Below are 25,084 nucleotides of genomic sequence, written 5' to 3' on the forward strand. Positions count from 1 at the left end.
TGACAGGTGTGCCAGCAGGTGGCAGATGTGTGCCACGGTTTCCCGCCTCATCCGGAGTCTCCTGCTGCATTCCCGGTCCGTGAGGTCCTGGTATGACTGCCGGGTCCGGTACACACGGGGCGCCCTCGGGTGCCCCCGTTGCTGTGGGGCCGCGACGTCCTCCTCCCCCTCCTCGTCCTGTCGGTCAGGTGTCCCTCCAGCCTGGGCGGCTGCCGCCTGCCCCTCTGCGGAAGCCTGCGCCTCCTCTCTGGCACGCTCCTCCTCCTCCTCCTCCTCCGCCTCATCCAGGGCAACATAGACATTAGCGGCTGCCGCCATGGCGGCCAACATCGCTGGATGATCGGAAAACATGACGGCCTGGTGGTGGTGGTGGTGGGGGGGGGGGGGGGGGGGGGGGGGTGGGGGAGGAGAACGACGACATGTCATCATTGCCCATATCCCCTCCTTCCCCCCAGCCAGGTGGCATGGACCGCATGGGTCCAACTGTTGGAGGCTGGCACGGACCCCCCCATCCCCCTCCCCGGCACGGAACCCCCCCCCCATCCCTCTCCCCGGCACGGACCTCCCATCCCCCTCCCCGGCACGGACCCCCCATCCTCCTCCCCGGCACAGACCCCCCATCCTCCTCCCCAGCATGGACCCCCCTCCCGGCACTCTCCCGGAGCCCAGCCCACTCTAACCACCCCCCCCGCCGCACACACACACACAAAACCCTACACACACCTCCCCCACACACATTCAGACTGCGGCCATGCCATCGCCTGCCCAGCGGCCAACCCCCAGGCCGTCACTCACCTCCTCGCTGGTCGGCGTGAACCTGGAGCACAGGTAGACGCCGATGAAAAGGAGGTTTGATTTACGTCGACGTGACCGGTCATCACGTCGACGGGACTTCGGCCCATCCGGAAGGGAGAATATCGGCAGGCACAAAATCGGCTGCCTTGCGCACACCCGTGACATTCTCCGACGTCTGCGGCGCCATTAACGCCCCGCTGACTTTTCTCCCTTCGGAGACTTCGGCAACCGGCGGGGGCGGGATTCACGGCGGCCAACGGCCATTCTCCGACCCGCTGGGGGGGGTCGGAGAATGACGCCCCAGGCCTCGTGTATATTGGTAGCACCTGGAGGTGGCCTGCTGCGTATCCCACACTGTGAGCTGGATCCCCTTTGGCGGCCGCCCTCTGGAGCGACAAGACCTGGATGGGCCTGGCAGTCTTCCGGGTGTCACAGGTGGCATGGTGCCATTCTGTTCTGATCGCTGCCCATAGGATGCAGCAGGAAAAGGTGAGGAGCATTCGGAGGCGCTGCGGTGTTCCAGCACCTCCCGTGTGAGGAGTCACCAGCATGGGTCCCGTCACCTCCTCCTCCCTTGGAGTGCCCAATGCCCCCCGGGCTACTCCTTAGGATGGGGGTGAAGTTGGAAGGAGCTCCAGGGGCTCCTCCGTCGCATGGCGCTACCAGTCCTGGAGACCCCCCAGTCGCCCCTCCCAATGCCACCCCTGCCCCCGGCCATTCCCCCTGATGGTTTGCTTTCCGCACTGCACCCCGGGCCCCATCGTGCCTAGCACGGGGGATCTCTAACTCCACCACCTGTCCCTGCCAGCAGGGGTACTGGTGGCTAGCATGGGTTGTGTCTGTCTGTCTGGGGGCTGGACTGGATGGATGGAAGCAGGGGCACAGCGGGCAGACCTAGGTCTCCATGCTTGCACCATGAGCTCTGGGACTGTGTCACGTCCCTCTGGGACTGTGCCAGATCCACCTGGGACTGGCTCAGGTCAACCAGTGCCCGACCAATGCTCTCAATACCATGCTCTGGAGTACTGCAACAATGTCCATGTAGCCCCAGTACATGGCTGCCAGTGGGCCACTGCAATTCATTGCTGGCTCATTTGGTTGTCCCATGCCAACCTCCACCTTGGCCACTGCTCATTCGCCCATCTACTGACCAGGTCCATCGTCCTCTTCTCTGCGGCAGTGAGGACCAGCCATTTCTGCAGGCCCTCTCTGGTCTTCTCCCGCTCCCAGCGATTGTGGGCTCCCTTCTCCTGGGGGGGACAGATAATGCACAGTGTGAGACACTGGGCTGCGGACAGCTGGTGGCCTTTGTGTGCAGAGCACCCGGCCGTGGCACACGGTATGGGCATTGGAATGTGGTGCAGGGTGAGGTGCATTGGGGCCTCAAATAGGTCTGGAAGGTGGGGGGGGGGGGGCGAGCTGGTGCCAGGGGCATGGAGGTGGTGACTCATCCTGGCTGGCCTGGGGAGTTTTCCATCCGCACGTGGCACTGCCTACCCATCCATCTGGTGGGGGCCGCGTGGGGGCCAGAGGGTTGAGAGGTGTGGGGCGGGGTTGGTGCCAGGGGCACGGAGGTGATAACACACCCTGGATGGCCTGGGGGGTTGCCCATCCTCAGGTAGCACTGCCTACCCGTCCACCTGGTAGGGGCCGATTGGGGACTGGAGGATTGGGAGGGTGGGACAGGGGTGGTGCTAGGGGCACGGAGGTGGCGACTCATCCAGGCTACCCGGAGGAGCTTCGTCTGGCACTGCTGGCCGGTGCTCCTGGTGGGGCCCACTCCGCTCACTGCCTCTGCCATCTCTACCCAGCCTGGTTAACCTCGGTGGATGGCATCCTCCTTCCCACCCAGGGAAGAGGGCGTCGCGCCTCTCCTCCACAGCATCCAGTAGTATCTCCAGCTCTCCGTGGTGCCATAGACTTTCTACTAGGTTATACTGTTTTCCCAAATCAGCTCATGAGATCAAGGAATTCAAGTCCAAATTATGTTCAGCACAAATTGAGTTTCCATAATTGTTTGCAATGATTTAAAAAATATATAATTGTGGAAGTAACCTCTCACATAAAATTGGCCGTGTCGCCAGATTGAGTTAATCACCAGGGCAATGTTTTCCTATTTATGTCTGTTTGCAACCCTTCGAGGAGGTTCTTAAAATGAAGCATATTTTCGGGGCAAGGTTGGCACTACCAAGAAATTGACTTCTGTGCACCAACAAAAGTGGTAAATGTGTCCGTATAGTTTATTTAAGCAATTTCTTTTTCAGTGGCAGACTAGGGACTCTTGTTTAAAATAGTTCTTTCTGATAAACATATTTCCAGCTACATTAATAAAACTGCACCATATTACTCTCAAAGATATTGAATATTTTTGATGTAAAAAACTATTCTAAATCACTGCCCTCTGTGCTGATTGATAAAAGAGTTTACATTTGTGATTGTGTAAATGAATTTGAGCAGAAACTTAAACGCCAGCACACATAGCTGGGGTTTCTGGGTTGTTTCCAAAGTTTAAACACTTGATCAACAACAGTCAAAATTATAGTGGATTTGGCAGCTTGTAAGATGAAGGGGAAACTCTTGTTCAGTGGATTGTACTTGATTTGTACTCAAGAAGCCTTGAAATTTAAGTCAACTATCTTATGTACCCTGTAAAACCACAAATGCATAAAATGTACACTTTTAAGATCTTATTTTGTCAGTACCAAACTAAGATGACAGAGCCATATACCTCTAATCATTGTATTAATTTCATTTGTAATACAGGCTCGCTATGAAAGCCCAACAGTCGTGCCACCATCTCCTCTATCTTTGGATGGATTAAGTGATGCTCTCTCAAGCTTTGACACAGTAGAAGAGCTGATCAAGTACTTGGAACCAGAGAGGTGGCAACTGGATTTGGAAGACTTGTACAAACCAACCTGGCAGATGCTCGGAAAGGCTTTTGTCCATGGTAGAAAATCCAGAGGCAAGTGTACTCTTTCATTTTCTATCTGGCCAATCATTACTTTATTGCTATTATGCGTGAAATCATGCTGCTTCGGCAAGAATTATTTCTGTCCCCGTTTTCAGTGGGCGGGAATGGCAGTGGGGGCAGAGAATTGAGGCGGAGCCCCAAAACTAGACAGCGCCAAGCTAGGACCTTCATTGTGCCCAGGTATATAGTTTCTAACAGTTTAGAAATGCTTACTGCTGCACTGTTGCTTCACAGTGCCCAGGGTCCCAGGTTCGATTTATGGCTTGGGATCTGTTATAACCCGCCTGCTTACCACTGGCTGGGGACTAATGGCAATCCCACAATCCTTCGGGACTATGAGCTTACCAATGAGGGGGCGGAGAAATCATTAGCAGAGTCCCTGCATAAATAGAGCTGGCCAGTATGGAACCAGCTAGAGAGGAGGGAGCAGTAAGAGAGTGCTGCTGCTGCTGCTGCTGCTGCTGCTGCTGCTGCTGCTGCTGCTGCTGCTGCTGCTGCTGCTGCTGCTGCTGCTGCTGCTGCTGCTGCTGCTGCTGCTGCTGCTGCTGCTGCTGCTGCTGCTGCTGCTGCTATATATGTAATTGGAAATAAATGTTATTTCTTTCTATTCTACAACTCGTGCTGGATTCTTCATGGCCCTCACAAAAGGATCGAACCTGGGCGGAGTCTGCATTTTCTCCCTGTGCCTGCGTGGGTTTCCTCCGGGTGGTCCGGTTTCCTCCCACAAGTCCCGAAAGACGTGCTTGTTAGGTGAATTGGACATTCTGAATTCTCCCTCTGTGTACCCGAACAGGCGCCGGAGTGTGGCGACTAAGGGCTTTTCACAGTAGCCTCATTGCAGTGTTAATGTAAGCCTACTTGTGACAACTAAGATTATTATTATTATGACTAAAAATACCTTAATAAGACCTACAAACTATGCCCAACACCTGGCGAACAGCTGCTGCTGAAGCAACACATCTCTAATGGGTGGCAAAATTGTTCATTTTGCAGTCCAGAGTGCAGCAGTAATGCATTTGTCCATTTCACTGTGTGTTGTGCAGCTTATCACACCGATGGCAAGCAGCTTCTGGGTTTGGCTGTGTCCCAAGTGAAATGTCAGATCCACATTTGCGAACTCCCTAATGAGATAGTGCTCATTCTGTTTGTGAGAGGACTGTTAGGGTGGGGTGGCCAGTGGGTGGGGTGGGGTCGGGGCGGTGTGTTATGGTGGGAGAGAAGAAGCTGAAAGGGGAAGGTAAGTAAAGTCTTTTTGACATTGATGTAACTGCAGAGTGGCATATCTGTCGATGGAAGTTTAAGACCACCTCATCCCTGAATGGTGGACTCACTAATCCAGCAGCTAAATCATGGATGAAAAATAATCTGCTGAAATGATGAGGTGAACTTTGAGATCCAGAGGCCTTTGAATATTGCACTTTTTTGTTTTTGGTTCCCTGTTTTAATGAATATTTATGCCTTAATGTTTGTAGCCTCGACCTTGGTCCAAATACTCTGAATTGGAGCATTTCCATCACTTCTCAATGGCATAAAATCTGATAACCCTCCAAAGTAACAAGCTCACTCATTAGCATACAAAGTATTTTATTGTACGAACTGTGGGCGAGGGGAACAGGATGAGAACAGAAGTGCGGGAAATGAAATGGGCACGGTGTCAACCAAGTTGGGGAGGAGGGAAATCTATGTCTGAAAGGAAAGGAAGACAGAACATAAATGCTGATATAGCAGGTTGCATCAACTGAGCAGACAGGGATGGAGAAACTGGAAAAATGGAATTGAGTCATTGCAGGAGTGGGTGCGAGGAAATCTAGGCTGTAGTGTTACGACATCCTGGGCGTGTGCACGGTCAATTCCAGCCCCGCAGGCCCCTACTTACAGAAACCTATTGAATTAACCAATAGTTTGTCTAAAGCTTTTGAAATCTTAGGCCCTCGGCTGTTCCAATGACACAGGCATGAGATTTGTAAAACACAAAAAAATCAGTTTATTAACAACAAGAGAACATGTAATGACGATAATAGAACAACGGTCTGCTAATCTTACTTACTCCCCTTCGCCGTCCCACCCTCTGCTCATAGACTCACAAGACAGACCCACAGTGGGGAAGGGAAGGATTAAAATAATGGGGGGATGAAATGAGGATGAGAGATGAGTATCTTCGCTGCTGAGGTTGTAGTCTTTGTAGTCGGCTATCTTCTCAGGCCGCTGAGTGTTGAAACCACAAACTGGTTTGGTTCTTCTGGCTGCAACCTTCAGGCAGGATTTTCAGGCTGTGGGATCCTCTCTAGGGTGACACTGAGCTTACCACGGAAGATGCACTTCAGGTACGTTCAGTCGGTTATCTGTTGTCAGCTCCAGCAGACTGAACAACGGCTTGTCTCAGTTAAACAGAGTATCAGAGCGGCAGCTATTGTGAGGCATTAGAGAGATCTGGTCATAAAGAGAGAGGAATCTGGATTTGGACCCCCCCCCCCCCCCCACCCCACCCAGTTCAGTCTTCAGGCTTTAAATACTAACTAGCTGGATAGAGAGAAAACACTGGCTGCTCCATTTACCTGGAGGGAGCCCCAGCGGAAATACCAGAGCGAGTCAAACAGATAGAGGCACACAGCAAAGACCCTGCCAGAACAATCCAGACCAATCCACATCGAGGATTTGCCAATCCCGGGATTTTAATGGAGCCAATTGGCTGCTGGGCAAGTCCATCAAAAGGTGAAATCATGGAACCGTGCCAAATAGCACATTATTTTGGGGGTGTTCTTGGACTAGCCCAAATAGCTTGTTATACTGAGGTTTGTTCTTGTTGGAAAATAAAGGCTGAGATACTGTAGAAGCAGCAGAACAGGGAATAAAGAAATTACACAAAGAAAGCAAGGTTTAAACAAGGAAAGCAAGGTTTTAACATGAGGATCCTTACAGTAGGAGGAAGTATACTAAGATTTGATATTGGCCGATACCGTTTTTCCAGAAATAGAGACGAAAAGTCAAGTTGAGAAAGGGGAGGCTTGAGACATACACTGGAGGCTTCCAGTAGTTAACAAAGGGATTTATTGCTGAAAAGCAAAAGCACTTAACCATCAGGCATAGAACACTATGGGCTGGATTCTCCGTTTGGGAAATTATGGGCGGGATTCTCCGACCCCCCGCCGGGTCGGAGAATTGCCGGGGGACGGCGCGAATCCTGCCCCGCCGCCCCTACGCCGGCTGCCGTATTCTCCGGTGCAGTTTTTCGGGCAGGGGCGGGATTCATGCCATGCCGGTCGGGGGCCGTTGGCAGCGGCCTCCCCGGCGATTCTCCGGGCCCCGATGGGCCGAGTGGCCGTCCGTTTTTGACCAGTCCCGCCGGCGTGGGTTACGCATAGTCCCACACAGCGGGACCTGGCCGGTAAGTCGGCGTGGGCGGCCCTCGGGGGGCCATCTGCAGGCGGGCCTGTTCCATGGGGGCACTTCTTCCTTCAGTGCCAGTCCCTGTAGGGCTCTGCCATGGCCGGCGCGGAGAAGAGAACCACCCGCATATGCGGCAAAATACGACGGCCAGTCTGCGCACGCGCGGAATCATGCCGGCGGTTCCGCGCATGCGCGAGATCACGACAGCCATTCCGCGCATGCGCAAACTCGCACAGTCCCTTCGGCACCGGTTGGAACGTTGCCAACCCCTCTGGCATCCACCTAGCCCCCGAGGCACCTTGGGGGCCCATTGACGACGGAGTCATTGCCGCCGGTTTTCCCTCCGGCGTGGGGACTTAGATCTAATGCTACACCCTTGCCGGGTCTATGGGCCTATCGTCCCTTAAAAGGCCCAATAACGGCTTGTGGTCAGTCACGGTGTCAAACCATCAACCATACACATATTGGTGGCATTTCTTCACACTGTATATAGATGCTAAGCCCCTCTTCTCAATCTGGGCATAACTCTGTTCCATTTCTGAAAGGGTCCTTGAGGCAAAAGCAATAGGGCGTTCTGAACCATGCCCCATTTTGTGGGATAAAACTGCCCTTAAACTGTAAGAGGACGCATCACATATCAGCACAATTGGTTATCCCTGGTCGCAATGCACCTAGAGGTTTGAAGACTGTAATAATTGCTTCATGACTCGGAAGGCTTCCTCTTGGGGCTCTCTCCATTGCCACTGTTGATTTTTCTTAAGTAGCTGGTGTAATGGTGCCAATGTTGTGGCTGAATTCAAAATGAACCCTTCATAATAATTGACCACACCGAGAAAGAATTTCAGTTCAACGGCATTTTTGGGTGCAGGGACATCTAGTGTAGCATTGATCTTTTCTTCAAGGAGATGCAACCCTGTCGCATCAACGCGGAATCCTAGGTATATCACTTCTGAGGCCTGGAAAGTACACTTTTCACATTTGAGGCTGACCCCCTGTGTCCCGAAACCTCTTCAATACTCCCACTAGACTGGCCTCATGTTCTTCTGGTGTAGTGCCGGTGACGAACGCACCATCAAGGTAGAGCAGCACCATGGGCATTCACTGGAGGAGATTTTTCAGTGTACGCTGGAAAATAGCTCAGGTTGAAGCGATGCCAGTTGGTTGTCCAGTATATTGAAAGAGGCCTTTATGGGTATTTGTTGTGGCAAACCTCTGAGACCATCTTCAATTCCAATTCTAGTTGCGGTAGACATGACTAAAAGTCGAATTTTGAATTCGCCAGCTTAGCAAAGAGGTCCTCAATCTGGGCAGCCTGATTTTTAGTTCGTTTGTAGTCACCACAAGTTTTTATTGAACTATCTGGTTCAAAAGGGCAGAAGCTATTGGCACCACCCACTCTGAAAACTGAACCGGCTTGATAATACCCGGCTCTTCCAATCTATTTAACTCTGTTTCAACCTTCTGATGCAATGTATATAGCACTGGTCTAGCTTTGGAGAACTTGGGCGTTGAATCCAGATTGACATAGATTTTGGCTTTGGCTTTAATCCATCCCAGTTCCTTGTGGAAAAACATCTTCACACCTCTTTGGGACATCTTGGAGGATGCCATTGAATATTTTGAAGATTTCCTGCCAGTTAAGCGTTAATCTTAAGCTGTAACCAGTCTCTTCCCATCACACTGGGCAGATTGACCTTGTGTCCCTTGTAGACCACTGGTGCATTGGTGGTTCCAAAGATCTTAAAAATTTCCCCCCAATGGATGTTGAAAGCTTAAAGACTGGGCTCCTGCATGAAGATATTGGCTGGGGTTTGTGCATCCCTGCACGATTGGCTCGGTCACATGATCCATGGAGCCTACCCCGTGCTACCGCAGCAGGGAAGAGTAGCAGATGAAACATGAGAAGCTGAGAAAAGAGTGGAAGTTCAAAGAATAATTTATGAATTTTCCAGTTCCAAGTGATAAAAAGAAATGGTGTTGATACAGCAATCAATGTATTGTCAAAAAGATGAGGGAAGAGGCCTGAGGAGGACTGCAACAACACATATCACACAAAGAAGCAGGCATAACTCGGAGCCATATGGGTTCCCATAGCAACACCTTTTATTTGGAGGAACTGAGTGGAGCTAAAGAAGACGTTCACTATCATGTTAATATAAAGCAGAATTAGAACTGTCTGCCTTCAATGAAATCTTGAATAAAATGAATTCATACAAAAGGACACACAACTGGAAATAGGGAAAGATTGAATACTGTATTTGAACTAGCAATCTTGATGACCTGCCAAATAAATATTTGCACATCTGTGAATACAGCAGCTTAGTGATTAAGTAACTGGACTTTAATCCATCGGCCTCGAGAGCATCCGTAGAAATCCCATTATGGCAGATTGAGAATTTGAATTCGGTATTTAAAATTTTGGAAATACAAAAACTACTATAAATAAAAAGTGGCCATTTTCATAAAAATCCAATTGCTTTATTAATGTCCTCTTGGTAAAGAAACTTGCCGATCTTACCCGGTACTATATATGATCCCATTTGTGCATCAACATAGTTTTAAAAGCAAATTACTGCAAATGCTGGAATCTGAAACAAAAACACAAAATACAGGACAATCTCAGCAGGTCTGACAGCATCATCTGAGAGAAGGGAGCTAATGTTCCGCATCTGGATGACTCTCTGTCAAAGCTCAAGATAATTTTCACACTTAGGGAGCCAGTTACCTGTATCAGAAGCACTATTAAAAAAAATCTCTGAAAACCTTCTCAGGACAACAGGAAATGTGAAACAAAAATGTCGGCCTTGCTGTTGACACCCACCAGCTAAGAATGAATTTTAACAAATATATCAGTTTTCCACATTGTCGTGTTGGGTGTTCTGGTCTACAAACAGGTCAACACGGCTGGAGATGGTGTAACCCTATTTTATTAACAACTCAACTGTAATAACATACTGTAACTTTGGGTATGTGCATTACCAGCTTATCTGTGGACCCTGTCCTATCACTATCTAGGTGAGGCACTCAGCACATGGTGAATGTCTGAGAGCAGGCTGTGAGCTCTGCGCTCTGAGCTGGCTGCTGCTAGAATGAGCGGGAACTCTGGTGTCCCCTGAATTTATAGTGCGTGTGCTCTCACTGGTGATTGGCTGCGATGTTGTGTATGCTGGTTGGTCCTACTGTATGTCCATCAGTGTGTCAGTGTGTGTGTGATTGCACCATGATATGCTGATGTATATCACAACATCCCCCCTTTTCGCAAAGAATATGTGCCTACATGAGAATAAATAAAGTGTAGTGAGTGTGTCTGATCATGTGTGTGCATTATTTACATCAATATGGTAGGGCAGTGGATGCAGGTAGGGCAGTGGATGTTGCCTATATGGACTTCAGTAAGGCCTTTGACAAGGTCCCTCATGGTAGACTAGTACAAAAGGTGAAGTCACACGGGCTCAGGGGTGAGCTGGCAAGGTGGATACAGAACTGGCTACATCATAGAAGGCAGAGAGTAGCAATGGAAGGGTGCTTTTCTAATTGGAGGGCTGTGACCAGTGGTGTTCCACAGGGATCAGTGCAGGGACCTTTGCTGTTTGTAGTATATATAAATGATTTGGAGGAAAATGTAACTGGTCTGATTAGTAAGTTTGCAGACAACACAAAGGTTAGTGGAATTGCGGATAGCGATGAGGACTATCAGAGGATACAGCAGGATTTAGATTGTATCGCGACTTGAGCGGAGAGATGGCAGATGGAGTTTAATCCGGACAAATGTGAGGTAATGCATTTTGGGAGGTCTAATGCAGGTAGGGAATATACAGTGAATGGTAGAACCCTCAAGAGTATTGAAAGTCAGAGAGATCTAGGAGTACAGGTCCACAGGTCACTGAAAGGGGCAACACAGGTGGAGAAGGTAGTCAAGAAGGCATACGGCATGCTTGCCTTCATTGGCTGGGGCATTGAGTATAAGAATTGGCAAGTCATGTTGCAGCTGTATAGAACCTTAGTTAGGCCACACTTGGAGTATAGTGTTCAAATCTGATCGCCACACTACCAGAAGGATGTGGAGGCTTTAGAGAGGGTGCAGAAGAGATTTACCAGAATGTTGCCTGGTATGGCGGGAATTAGCTATGAGGGGAGGTTGAATAAACTCGGTTTGTTCTCACTGGAACAACGGAGGTTGAGGGCGACCTGATAGAGGTCTACAAAATTATGAGGGGCATAGACAGAGTGGATAGTCAGAGGCTTTTCCCCAGGGTAGAGGGGTCAATTACTAGGGGGCATAGGTTTAAGGTGAGAGGGGCAAGGTTTAGAGTAGATGTACGAGGCAGGTTTTTTACACAGAGGGTAGTAGGTGCCTGGAACTCGCTATCGGAGGAGGTGGTGGAAGCAGGGACAATAGTGACATTTAAGGGGCATCTTGACAAATACATGAATAGGATGGGAATAGAGGGATACGGACCCAGGAAGTGTAGAAGCTTTTAGTTTAGACGGGCAGCATGGTCGGCACGGGCTTGGAGGGCCGAAGGGCCTGTTCCTGTGCTGTACATTTCTTTGTTCTTTGTTCTATGTACATGTGGCTATGCTATATACACGGGACGGTGCCAGGTGCAGAGGAAAACTATGTTACACCAAGAACGAAACAAATGCTATTAACAAACAATAAAAAACTCTTAAACAGTCCGGCAGAACAAGTCAGTGAGTCCAATAGTGCAAGGTTTATAAATCAAGTCTTTGGGGTGGGCGACGAATTCGGGTTGACCGCCTCAAGGGTGGTTCAGGATCCACCGGCTGAGGAATGGGCCGGGCCACGGTCGAGTGAGGAGGAGGCAGGTTATCCGGAAGCTCAACAAAGTCCATGTCAGGGACAACAGGAGGGTGTGGCACCGATGCAGAATTTCGTAGCGAGCGTGGAGCCAGACGAAGGGCACGCCGATTGCGGCGGCGAATGGAGCCATCAGGCAAACGAACCAGAAACGAGCGGGTAGCCACCTGTCTAAGAACCTCAGCGGTTGCCGACCAGCCACCCTCCGGAAGATGTATGCGGACATGATCTCCAGGCACCAGGGCAGGAAGATCAGTCGCCCGAGCATCATGAGCCGCCTTGTGTTGCTCACGCTCTTGTTGCATCCGCCGAAGTACCAGAGCATGGTCGAGGTCTGGGACGTGAATGGATGACACAGTGGTCCTGAGGGTGCGACCCATAAGCAGCTGGGCCGGCGATAGGCCCGTGGACAGTGGGGCCGAGCAATAGGCCAGCAAGGCGAGGCAGAAGTCAGATCCTGCATTAGCAGCCTTGCAGAGGAGCATTTTTACAATGTGGACGCCCTTCTCTGCTTTGCCATTTGACTGAGGGTGCAGGGGACTGGAAGTCACGTGTGCAAAGTTGTATGCACTAGCGAAGGAAGACCATTCCTGACTCGCGAAGCAGGGCCATTGTCTGACATCACGGTGAGCGGAATGCCGTGGCGAGCAAAGGTCTCCTTACAGGTCCGGATAACAGCCGATGACGTGGTGTCGTGCAGGCATATGACCTCAGGATAGCTGGAAAAGTAGTCGATGATGATGATGTATTCCCTGCCGAGCGAATGGAACAGGCCCACGCCCACCTTCGACCAGGGGGACGTGACCAACTCATGAGGCTGAAGGGTCTTACGTAGTTGTGCCGGCTGAAACCGCTGACAGGTGGGGCAATTGAGCACAGTGTTGGCAATGTCCTCACTTATTCCCGGCCAGTACATAGCCTCTCGGGCCCTCCGTCGGCACTTCTCAACACCGAGATGGCCTTTGTGCAGTTGTTCTAAGACAAGCCGGTGCATGCTGTGTGGGATCACGATGCGGTCCAGCTTCAGAAGGACACCATCCATGACTGCCAAGTCGTCCCGAACGTTGTAAAACTGTGGGCCTTGTCCCTTGAGCCACCCGTCCGTCATGTGGCGCATCACACGTTGCAGAAGGGGGTCAGCCGCAGTCTCACGGCGAATGTGGGCAAGGCGTTCGTCAGTGGCCGACATATTGGCAGAAGTGAAGGCTACATGTGCGTCGACTTGGCCAGTGAACCCCTCTGGGTCGGACGGAGTGTCAACTGCCCTGGACAGAGCGCCTGCTATGATCAGGTCCTTACCCGGGGTGTATACAAGTTGGAAGTCGTACCTCCGGAGTTTGAGCAGAATGCGCTGGAGGCGAGGGGTCATGTCATTAAGGTCCTTTTGGATGATGCCCCCAGCGGGCGATGGTCGGTCTCCACAGTGAGCTGGGGAAGGCCATACACATAGTCGTGGAACTTGTCAACGCCAGTCAACAGGCCTAGGCACTCCTTCTCAATTTGCGCATAGCGCTGCTCTGTGGGGGTCATGGCACATGACGCATAGGCGACAGGGGCCCATCTTGTTGCAGGAAGACCACCTCAATGCCGGATTGGCTGGCGTCAGTCAAGATCTTCGGCTCCCTTGCAGGATCGAAGAACACCAGTACCGGGCGGTGGTAAGCTTGACCTTGAGCTCCTCCCATTCACGCTGGTGGGTGGGAAGCCACTAGACTTCAGTTGTCTTCCTGACAAGGTGCCGGAGAGCTGTAGTGTGGGAAGCGAGGTTAGGGATGAATTGTCCCAGGAAGTTGACCATTCCTAGGAAGCGTAGCACCGCCTTCTTGTCTGTCGGCTTCTGCATTGCTGTAATTGCCACCTTGTCGGCATCCGGCCGCACACCCAACCGGGAGATGTGGTCCCCCAAGAACTTGAGCTTGGTTTGGCCAAAAGAACATTTGGCTCTGTTAAGGCGCAGGCCCTGGTCCCGTATCCGTTGAAAGATGCGTTGGCGGCGACTAATATGCTCCTGCGGTGTGTTAGACCAAATAATAATATCATCCACATAGACGCGCACGCCTTCGATGCCCTCCACCATCTGTTCCATGATGCGATGGAACACTTCAGAGGCCGATATGATTCCAAATGGCATCCTATTGTAGCAGTATCTGCCAAATGGAGTGTTGAAGGTGCACAGCTTCCTGCTGGACTGATCCAATTGAATCTGCCAGAAGCCCTTTGAGGCATCAAGCTTGGTGAATATTTTTGCCCGAGCCATCTCGCACGTGATCTCCTCACGTTTGGGTATTTGGTAATGTTCCCTCATTATATTGCGATTTAAGTCTTTCGGGTCAATACAGATCCGGAACTCGCCGGAAGGCTTCTTGACGCACAACATGGAGCTGACCCATGGAGTCGGCTCCGTTACCCGGGAAAGCACTCCTTGGTCCTGAAGATCCTGCAGCTGCTGCTTGAGGCGGTCCTTGAGGGGTGCTGGGACTCGGCGAGGTGCATGAACTACCGGGGTGGCATCCTGTTTGAGCAGGATTTTGTATGTGTAGGGCAGTGTACCCATGCCCTCGAAAGCATCCTGGTTGTGAGAGAAGATTGAGTTTAGTTGCGCCCTGAATTCCGCATCTTGGAAGTCAGACGTGCCTTCTGGAGAGAGAGAGTGTACGCGCTGAACAAGGTGGAGGAGTTTGCACGCCTGTGTGCCTAGCAGAGTCCTTTGAAGAGCCCACAATCTCGAAGGGTAGGATGGCTTTACGCGAGTTGTGCGTCACTTCGAGTTGGCACGACCCCGTGGCGGGGATGACGTTGCCATTATAGTCGACCAATTGACAGTCAGGGTGGCACACCACTCGTCGTCCGGATCAATGCTGTGCACTGACAGCGGCTGGTGCTTTCGACTCGGGGACAGCGTGTTCTTGTTGATGACAGCAATGCGGAAAGGCTCCCTGTCCTCAGTGTCACTGGTCTGTATGATGTCAGGATCGGACTCGGTGAACGTGGGTAGAATTGCCCGAACATTTCAGCGAGGCTGGTTAAACTGTTGCGAGTTGGCAGGCTGAGGTGCTCGACAGCAGGCAGCATAGTGGCCAAGCCTGCCACAGCGTAGGCATTGTCGCGCTTTGGCCGGACATTGCCGCTTTAAATGGGCGGAGCCACAGTTGCCGCACGTCATGACGTCAGTGCGTTCGTTGCGCCACTGCCCATGCACGGTGCGGTCTTGCGTAGTGTGCACGTTCCTCCGCGTCAACGTCCCCTCTTTTGGCACGTACAAGCGCAGGAGGCCTCGGAAAGCGCGCAAAACGGCCTCCCTCCTCCGGTCCGCGGGCCGGGAGGTACTCGATTGTCTGGACCTGCGCCGCCTCGTGGGGCCTCTGCCACGCCATTTCAGCCGCCTGGATGCGTGAGTACCAGTTGGTGGCCTTCTCATGCAGGACGCAGGTCTCAATGGCCGTCGCTAGGGTGAGTTGCTTGATTTTAAGGAGCTGCTGGCGCAGGGTGTCCGACATGACCCCGAAAACTATCTGGTCGCGTATCATGGAGTCAGAGGTGGGCCCATAGCCGCAGGACTGCGTGAGGATGCGGAGGTGCGATAAATAAGACTGGAAAGGCTCATCCTTACCCTGAAGGCGGTGCTGGAACAGGTGCCTTTTGAAGCTTTCGTTAACTTCAACGCTGAAGTGCTCATCAAATTTTAGGAGCACCGTCTTATATTTGGTTTTGTCCTCGCCATCCGCGAATGTCAGGGAGTTAAAGATGTGGATGGTGTGTTGCCCTGCCGTGGAGAGAAGAAGGGCAATCTTCCTGGTGTCCGATGCATTTTCCCTGTCTGTGGCCTCTAGGAAGAGCTGGAAGCGCTGTTTAAAAAGCTTCTAATTCACCATGAGATTGCCAGCGATGCGTAGCGGCGGCGGTGGGTTGATGTTCTCCATGCTGAAGGATGGCGGATTGCTGATAAGTTGCAGGTAGGTCTCACAGGGGCTAGTATGCGTCCACTCCTGGAACCATGTCGTGTTGGGTGTTCTGGTCTGCAAACAGGACAACACGGCTGGAGATGGTGTAACCCTATTTTATTAACAACTCAACTGTAATAACATACTGTAACTTTGGGTATGTGCATTACCAGCTTATCTGTGGACCCTGTCCTATCACTATCTAGGTGAGGCACTCAGCACATGGTGAATGTCTGAGAGCAGGCTGTGAGCTCTGTGCTCTGAGCTGGCTGCTGCTAGAATGAGCGGGAACTCTGGTGTCCCCTGTCTTTATAGTGCGTGTGCTCTCACTGGTGATTGGCTGCGATGTTGTGTATACTGGTTGGTCCTACTGTATGTCCGTCAGTGTGTGTGTGATTGCACCATGATATGCTGATGTATATCATGACACACATCTTCCCATGATCCATCTGCTATTCTTCCCTTCCTTTCCTCAACTTGACTGGTGGCCTCCATTTCTGGGTTAATATTGGCAATCATCAAATGGGGGCAAAATTCATCTTAGAAACTTGGAAAAAGCAAGGATGTAAGAAGTAGGAGTGTTCTTTCAAAGAGGTAGCGCAGGCATGAAAGACTGAATTACCCTTTTCTGTGCTGTACGTGTCTGTAATTCTATAATAATACCAATTGTATACAAAGAAAATCACAACTCAGGTTTCTGACACCATCAAACATTACCCTAAACAGGCGGAATGTTGATTGTTACTTTTTAGCCAAGAAATAGCACAACTACTCAGTTGCAGTCTACACACAGACAATGGAACTACATTGCGGATTGACTTCAGGTGAAAAGAATGAATCAAAGAATACTTTTGAGATGATATAATTGTTCAGCAGCTACTTCGAATTCTATCAGGGCCCGTTTGTATCACAGGACTCAAATTTGCATTCATTAATTGCAGCTTTTACCAGATTCTGGATGGAGCTTCACCATCCCTGTTTAGTTATTTTCAAAATCTTTTGTTGCCGTTTTGTTTGCACATCAGCTCCACGCTCCTAATCTACGGGAACCTGGTGCGGAGAGGGGTGGGTTGGGAGGAGGAATTCTCGTGAACGTGCTCCTGTGCCTGGCAAAGCTAGCCATCGACAGGTCCAGGCAGTGGCCGATCGAGGGGGTTATCCAACCTGACTACCTGCCCCTCTTCCGAGGCTATATTCACAGCCAGATGCCCTTGGAGAGGGAGCATGCGGTGACTACTGGCACCCTCAAAACCTTCCATGCCTATTGGGCACCGGAAGGCTGGGGTGCCTTATCAACCCGTTAGTCACATTTTGACTTGATGACTTAAATTTCTTTTATGATTTGTTTTTGTTTAAGACAGTTTCCATTTGGGACTGTTTCTTTAATTTATCCCTCTGTTAATTTGATCTTATTTAATAATTTTTTTAAATACTCTTTATTGTCACAAATAGGCTTACATTAACACTGTAATGAAGTAACTGTGAAAAGCCCTCGTAGCCACATTCGGGCGCCTGTTCGGGTACACACAGGGAGAATTCAGAATGTCCAATTCACCTAACAAGCACGTCTTTCAGGACTTGTGGGAGGAAACGGGAGCACCCGGAGGAAACTCACGCAGATCCGCACAGACAGTGACCCAAGCCAGGAATCGAACCTAGGACCCTGGCGCTGTGAAGCCAGAGTTACTTATCCCTTTTTTGTCATTAAATAATTGGAACCTCATCAGCTACAAAACCAGTAATGTCAAATTGCAGATTTTTGGGAGTAGATCACAAAATGGAACTCCTTTTTAACGGTTTGCCTCTTCTATCGCTGCTTGTCAGGAAACGTTACAAGACAGACCTGGGGCGAAATTCTCCCCTAACGGCGGGATGCCCGCCGACTGGCGCCAAAGCCGGCGCAAATCAGACGGGCATCGCGCCGGCAAAAAGGTGCGGAAGTCTCCGCATCTTTGGTGGCCTAGCCCCAACATTGAGGGGCTAGGCCGACGCCGGAGGGATTTCCGCCCCGCCAGCTGGCGGAAATGGCGTTTGTTGCCCCGCCAGCTGGCGCGGAAATGTGGCGCATGCGCGGGAGCGTCAGCGGCCGCTGTCAGTTTCCCAGCGCATGCGCGGGAGCGTCAGCGGCCGCTGTCAGTTTCCCGCGCATGCGCAGTGGGGAGAGTCACTTCCGCCTCCGCCATGGTGGAGACCGTGGCGGAGGCGGAAGGGAAAGAGTGCCCCCACGGCACAGGCCCGCCCGCGGATCGGTGGGCCCCGATCGCGGGCCAGGCCACCGTGGGGGCACCCCCCGGGGTCAGATCGCCCCGCGCCCCCCCCCAGGACCCCGGAGCCCGTCCACGCCGCCTGGTCCCGCCGGTAAATACCAGGTTTGATTTACGCCGGCGGGACAGGCAATTCCTGGGCGGGACTTCGGCCCATCCGGGCCGGAGAATCCAGCGGGGGGTCCCGCCAACCGGCGCGGCCGGATTCCCGCCCCCGCCCAATCTCCGGGAGCGGAGACTTCGGCGGGGGCGGGGGCGGGATTCACGGCGGCCAACGACCATTCTCCGACCCGGCGGGGGGTCGGAGAATGACGCCCCATGTCTCCCTTTTTGACGTGCATCAATGAAGAACATTTAGACCCTGCTTTGCTAGATTCTATTTGTTGCCGTGACACTAACATTTAGTGACACACTGTGCACTGCCAGATGATTAGTGGCCTCCATGATTGAGTGACTGGATGAGTAAAACTGGGATTTACTTCACTGGACAATTCAGCAGGACCTCAGGATTTCTATTTGTTTTGGAAATTCAGCTTTTATTTGAGAGAGTGCCGGCAACGGATGAGAAGGTTATCTGGCAGGTTTGCAAAAGGGGCTTAATGGTAGGCAAATTGGCTGACCGCCTCCACGGCACAGCCAATCCACATGTGCTGTTGGCCACTCGGAGACTTCCCTAGCAGCTGACTCCTCTGTATTTCACTGCATCCCCATTTCCATTTCTGCCACCCAAGTGCCGGTAAAACTCAGGCCAGAAATCCCTTGACCCAGATACTACGCATTCGCATTTTACACTGCAGAAGTTGGCCTCGATCGTGTTCTATCACGAAGAGGCATAATTTTAAATTGCCAACTAGTTTATTTCCCATGAAAGTACATGAGTGAACAGCAAACCCTTTCTATGGTGTGAACATACAATTTTCTGTTCCTTATTATGGAAGAATGATACAGTAATGCTTCATTTAATATTGACCTGGTCAATGGTGTTTCATTATAATGTCACTGACACAATAAGAAACGTTAACGGCCCTTTAATGTTGCGACATTCACTATTACTTTGCATTTTTGCTTATTGTTCTAACTTTCTGGTAGGCTTTGTTACAGTGAAAAGAAACAGATCCCAGTTTTGGTCAGAATGAATAAATGGATCCAGCTCCATTCACATGAGAGTTTAGTTACAATTTTAAAATTTTAATACGTTGGGAATTGGTGCACCAAATGTGTATTGAAGCACTGTCACTCGTACTCAAACTGTGAGTTCCTCAGGCCTACTGGCCCTTGTATAGAGGATCCCCAACCCTATCCTCCTGACGCAACAGGCAGCTTTTTTGTAGGTGCAGCTTGATAAAGGCGTAAATAAGGGATTACTTTTCCAGCTCACCTAATTAGTCTGAGGGAAGGGAGCAATAGAGAGAACCCTTCTATGATATGAGCGTGATGGAGAAGGGCGGGGGTGTTAAGGGCCCATCATGCTGTCAATCAAAGTCACAACTTCAGCAGAACACCTGCTCATTGTGCGGCACCAGGAGATCCGGAGATCTGACGGAGCTGAGCCCCCGGCCATATGAACGAAATGGAATGACACCTGGCCTCTGAGCTGTCGCAGGGAACCGTTTTCTCACAATGGTATGAAATGCTTAAGATTCTGCACAACAATGCTATTTTTGTTTATGATGTACCATCACTGATAACAGACGAGAGTCGGAAGAGTAAACTGTGGCTTTAATCAGCTAAAAGACACCTGCTCGCAGCCGGTCCCAGAATGAGGGCAGGGCTGGAGGTTAGCTACCTTTATACTTGAGCCTGAGGGGCGGAGCCAGCAGGGACAAACCCAGACGTGTAACAAACCGTAAGAACAGTAAGTACCATAGGTAAGAACAGTAAGTACAATATAATAGTGGTTCACCACATTCACCCCCTGTTAAAAAAGAGTCCGGCGGGGGTGAAGTGGACGGGTTGAATTAGAGATCCAGTCTGTCGGGGGCTTTGACCTTCCGCTGTAATCGCCTCAGTCCCGGCTGTGGGGAGGACACTGGTGTTGAATGAAGTGTTGAGGCCTGCGTACCCAGGAGCGTGTCGTCTTCCGGATAAGTAGCAACGGAGGGAGACGGTGTAGAGTTGTGAGTAGCAACGGAGGGCGAAGGTGTAGGGTCGAGGGTAGTGGTGATGGTCGCTGGGGAACCTGCGGGTGCCAAGTCCCGAAGGGAGACTGTGTCCTCCCGCCCATCATGGTGTGCCACATAGGCATATTGGGGGTTAGCATGGAGGAGAAGGACCCGTTCGACCAGGGGATCCGACTTGTGACTCCTCGCATGCTTCCGGAGGAGGACCGGCCCTGGAACCGTCAGCCAGGACGGGAGCGAGACCCCGGAGGTGGACTTCCAGGGGAAGACAAACATCCTCTCAAGAGAGGTCACGTTGGTGGCGGTACACAGGAGCGACCGGATGGAGTGGAGTGCATCGGGAAGGACCTCCTGCCAGCGGGAGACAGGGAGACTTCTAGACCGTAGGGCAAGAAGGACGGCCTTCCAGACTGTCGCGTTCTCCCTCTCCACCTGTCCGTTGCCCCGGGGATTGTAGCTGGTAGTCCTGCTTGAGGCGATGCCCTTGCTAAGCAGTAACTGACACAGCTCATCACTCATGAAGGAGGAACCCCGATCGCTATGGATGTGAGAGGGGAAACCGAACAAGGTGAAGAGGCCGTGCAGGGCCTTGATGACTGCGGCAGAAGTCATGTCAGGGCACGGGATGGCGAAAGGGAAATGTGAGTACTCATCAATGATGTTGAGAAAGTACACATTACGGTCAGTGGAGGGGAGGAACCCTTTGAAATCGATGCTGAGGCGCTCAAAGGGGCGGATGGCCTTGATGCACGATCAATGACCACTAAAGCGAGGTTGTAGTCCAACTGAAGGCTTTAATAAGCTAGATGTTTCCCCCAGCAGCTCAGGTACAGAATGAGGGCTGCTGGGGCGACACGGGCTCTGAGAACCCGCCTAGCAGGGCGGAGCTACCATACATCTTAACCAATAGAAAGCATACAGTTTCCACCAATGGTGCTCCAGCCTATCAGGTACCAAATACCTCTGCTACCACAGGCCTTTACCAGGTGTGCTCTGTCCGGCCGATAGAAGTGCGGTTTGCACTCCGCGCAGACCTGGCAGTCCCGGTCCTGACCTCCTCGATGGAGTAAGGCAGGTTGAGGGCCTTGATAAAATGAAAACAACGGGTGACCCCCGGGTGACAGAGGTCATTGTGGAGGGCCCGAAGTAGGTCTACTTGTGCGCTGGCACGTGTACCATGGGATAGGGCATCTGGGGGCTCATTGAGCTTCCCAGGTTGATACAAGATATCATAATTATATGTGGAGAGCTCGATCCTCCACCTTAGGATCTTGTCATTTTTGATCTTGCCCCGCTGTGTGTTACTGAACATGAAGGCAACCGACCGTTGGTCAGTGAGGAGAGTGAATCGCCTGCTGGCCAGGTAATGCCTCCAATGTCGCACAGCTTCTACTATGGCCTGGGCCTCCTTTTCAACGGAGGAGTCTCGAATTTCGGAGCCCTGGAGGGTACGGGAGAAGAAAGCCACGGGCCTGCCCGCCTGGTTGAGGGTAGCGGCCGGAGCAAAGTCAGACGCATCGCTCTCCACCTGGAACGGGATGGACTAGTCTACTGCGTGCATCGCGGCTTTGGCAATATCTGTTTTGATGCGGTTGAAGGCCAGGCAGACCTCAGCTGTCAGGTGAAAACTGGTGGATTTAATGTGTGGTGGGCCTTGTCCGCATAATTGGGGACCCACTGGGCCTAATAGGAGAAGAACCCCAGGTATCTCTTCAGGGCCTTGAGGCAGTGGGGAGGGGGAGTTCCGGGCGGGGGAGCGTGCGGTCTGAGTCGGGCCCTAAGACTCCATTTTCCACAACGTAGCCAAGGATGGCTAGGGAGGTTGTGCGGAAAATGCATTTTTCCTTATTGTATGTGAGGTTAAGGAGCTTGGCGGTGTGGAGGAAATGTGGAGGTTAGCGTCATGGTCCTGCTGGTCATGGCCGCAGATGGTGACATTATCCAGATACGGGAACGTGGCCCGCAGTCCATACTGGTCAACCATTCGGTCCATCTCCCATTGGAAGACCGAGACTCCATTGGTGATGCCGAAGGGGACTCTGAGGAAGTGGTAGAGGCGGCCATCTGCCTCAAAGGCAGTGTATTGACGGTCCTCCAGGCGGATAGGGAGCTGGTGATACGCGGACTTCAAGCCAACTGTGGAGAAGACTCGGTACTGCGCAATCTGATTGACCATGTCAGATATGCCGGGGAGGGGGTACGCATCGAGCTGCGTGTACCGGTTGATCGTCTGACTGTAGTCGATGACCATCCGGTGCTTATCCCTAGTTTTGACGACTACAACTTGGGCTCTCCAGGGGCTAGTACTGGCCTCTATGATCCCTTCCCGCAGGAGTCGCTGGACCTCTGACCTGATAAAGGCCCTGTCCCGAGCACTGTATCGTCTGCTCCTAGTGGCGACGGGCTTACAGTCCGGGGTGAGGTTAGCAAAGAGCGGGGGTGGGGCGACCTTAAGGGTCGAGAGGCTACAGATGGTGAGAGGGGGCAGGGGTCCATCGAACTCCAAGGTAAGACTTTTGAGGCGACATCGGAAATCTAGACCTAGTAGTAGGGCAGTGCAGAGTTTGGGGAGGACGTAGAGCTTGAAACTTTTGTACTCCACGACCCGTACTGTAAGGGCTGCGACACAGGATCCACGGACCTCCACGGAATGTGATTCGGAAGCCAGGGAGATTCTCTGGGTCGTGGGTAAAATTAGGAGGGAGCAGCGCCATACCGTATCTGGGTGAATGAAACTCTCCGTGCTCCCGGAGTCGAAGAGGCAGGTCGTCTCGTGGCTGTTGATCCGGATGGCCATCATGGATTTAGTGATGTGATGAGGTCGAGATTGGTCGAGGGTAGCGGAGGCCAGCGTACGATCTAGTGAGCAGGGGTTCGGGGAGGCGGCGGGGTGATTCCAAGATGGCGGCCCCCACGGGTCGCACGTGGCGGGTGGCATTGAAGATGGCGGCCCCCACGGGTCGCACGTGGTGGGTGGCGTCGAAGATGGGGGCCAAGATGGCGGCCCCCACGGGTCGCACATGGCGGGTGGCGTCGAAGATGGCGGCCCCCATGGGTCGCACGTAGGGGATGACGTAGAAGATGGGGGCAGTCCCCACGGGCTACACGCAGCGCTGCTGGGTTTAGAAACAGGTCGGGCATGGCAGACTTTAGAGAAGTGGTCCTTCTTTCCGCACCCGTTGCAGATCGCGCTCCGCGCTGGGCAGCGTTGTCTGGGGTGCTTACCCTGGCCACAGAAGTAACATTTCGGGCCTCCGGAGTTGGCAGGTCGCTGCGTGGCATAGGCTTGCAGCGCCCCTGGGTCGGGTGATGGCGGCACCCACGACGTCCATGAGGGTGCCGCGTGGTCAAGGGTGTAGGCATCCATGTTATGGAAGGCCACTTCCAACGAGTCCAAGAGTTGGACTGTGTCTTGGAGGTCGAGTGTACCCCCTTCTGGTAGGCCCTGGTGGATGTAATTAGATTTTATGCCTGCGACATAGGCGTCCCGGATCAGCAATTCGGTGTGCTTGACAGCCGATACCGCCTTACAACTGCAGTTCCAGCCGAGTACCCGCAAGGCGCGCAGAAATTCAGCTTGCGATTCTCCGGGGCGCTGTCGCCTCGTGGCAAGGAGATGCCTAGCGTACACCTCGTTGACTTCCTCAACATACTGCCCCTTCAACAGCGTTATCGCATCCTCGTACGATGTCGCGTCCCTGATAAGAAGGAAAACTTGCGGGCTCGCCCGGGAGTTGAGGATTCGCAGCTTGTGGGTCTCAGCGACGGCGGCGGCGGAGGAATCAATGTAAGATTCGAAGCAGCTTAGCCAGTGTTCAAACGTGGCAGTGGCGTCGGCTGCTCGGCGGTCCAGCTCCAGGTGATCAGTCTTGAGCGATGGATCCATCTTAAATTGATGTACCATCACTGATGACAGACGAGAGTCGGAAGAGTAAACTGTGGCTTTAATCAGCCAAAGGACACCTGCTGGCAGCCGGTCCCAGAAGGAGGGCTGGAGGTTAGCCACCTTGAGCCCGAGGGGCGGAGCCAGCAGGGACAAACCCAGACATGTAACAAACAGTAAGAACAGTAAGTACAATATAACACAGTGGTTCACTGTTGCTCTTATTAGCCTTAGTTTATTAGCTCTAATTCTGTCACCTTTGCTCATGAGTTGCCAGGTACCTTTCTGATACCGCCACGTGGTTCAAGCTCGAGTTATGATTAATAACTCAGCACACCGCTTAGTAAGATTGGAATCAACGGTCATTTATTATATACAAGTAATGTTTACACAATCCTACTATCTATACAGAAACCTATCACTACTGGCCAATACTTAACTTTAGGAAGGGCCCACCAGGTCGGGGAAACGAATGGCTTATCGAATCGGATTTGGCCCGCGGGATTCAAAAAGGCTGATACGGGTCGATGGCTAGGAGTCTTTATCGGGTAGCGATCGCTGGAGTCAAACTTACAGTTTCTGGTCGATGTTCTTGCGAAGGTCTCAAGCAGGAGAAGAAGGGAGAGAGAGAGAGATCTGAACTTGACCCCTTACTTTATAGGGCCCAGGGGCTTCCCGCATCTCGGGGCAGCCCTTGACCCTGAGTCCCAAGTGATTGGACTTGTTCCCAATCACTGGGTTCGATACATCCAATAACGGGGAGATTCCTCGATCGGGGGGGTGGTCGTTCACCTGTCTTTGTTTCGGCCACTGCAGGCGCCGACAGGTCTGGCCTGGTATTCAATTGCTAATTTGTAGCAATTGTTCCCGGGGATGGCCGATTAAACTGCAGATGTCT

At 52.0% G+C, this 25,084-nt stretch overlaps 1 protein-coding gene across 1 annotated transcript in view; it reads left to right on the forward strand.

Annotated features, from left to right (window-relative positions):
- The window catches only part of LOC140408510 (platelet-derived growth factor C-like), an 84,551-nt gene that overhangs the window by 6,133 nt on the left and 53,334 nt on the right, over nucleotides 1-25,084 (forward strand). The window contains exon 2 of the mRNA XM_072495796.1: nucleotides 3,559-3,760. Coding sequence (XP_072351897.1) covers nucleotides 3,559-3,760 — 202 coding nt within the window. The remainder of the gene's footprint in view (nucleotides 1-3,558; nucleotides 3,761-25,084) is intronic.

This window comes from Scyliorhinus torazame, chromosome 3 (assembly GCF_047496885.1).
Source record: "Scyliorhinus torazame isolate Kashiwa2021f chromosome 3, sScyTor2.1, whole genome shotgun sequence".
Lineage (NCBI taxonomy): Eukaryota > Metazoa > Chordata > Chondrichthyes > Carcharhiniformes > Scyliorhinidae > Scyliorhinus > Scyliorhinus torazame.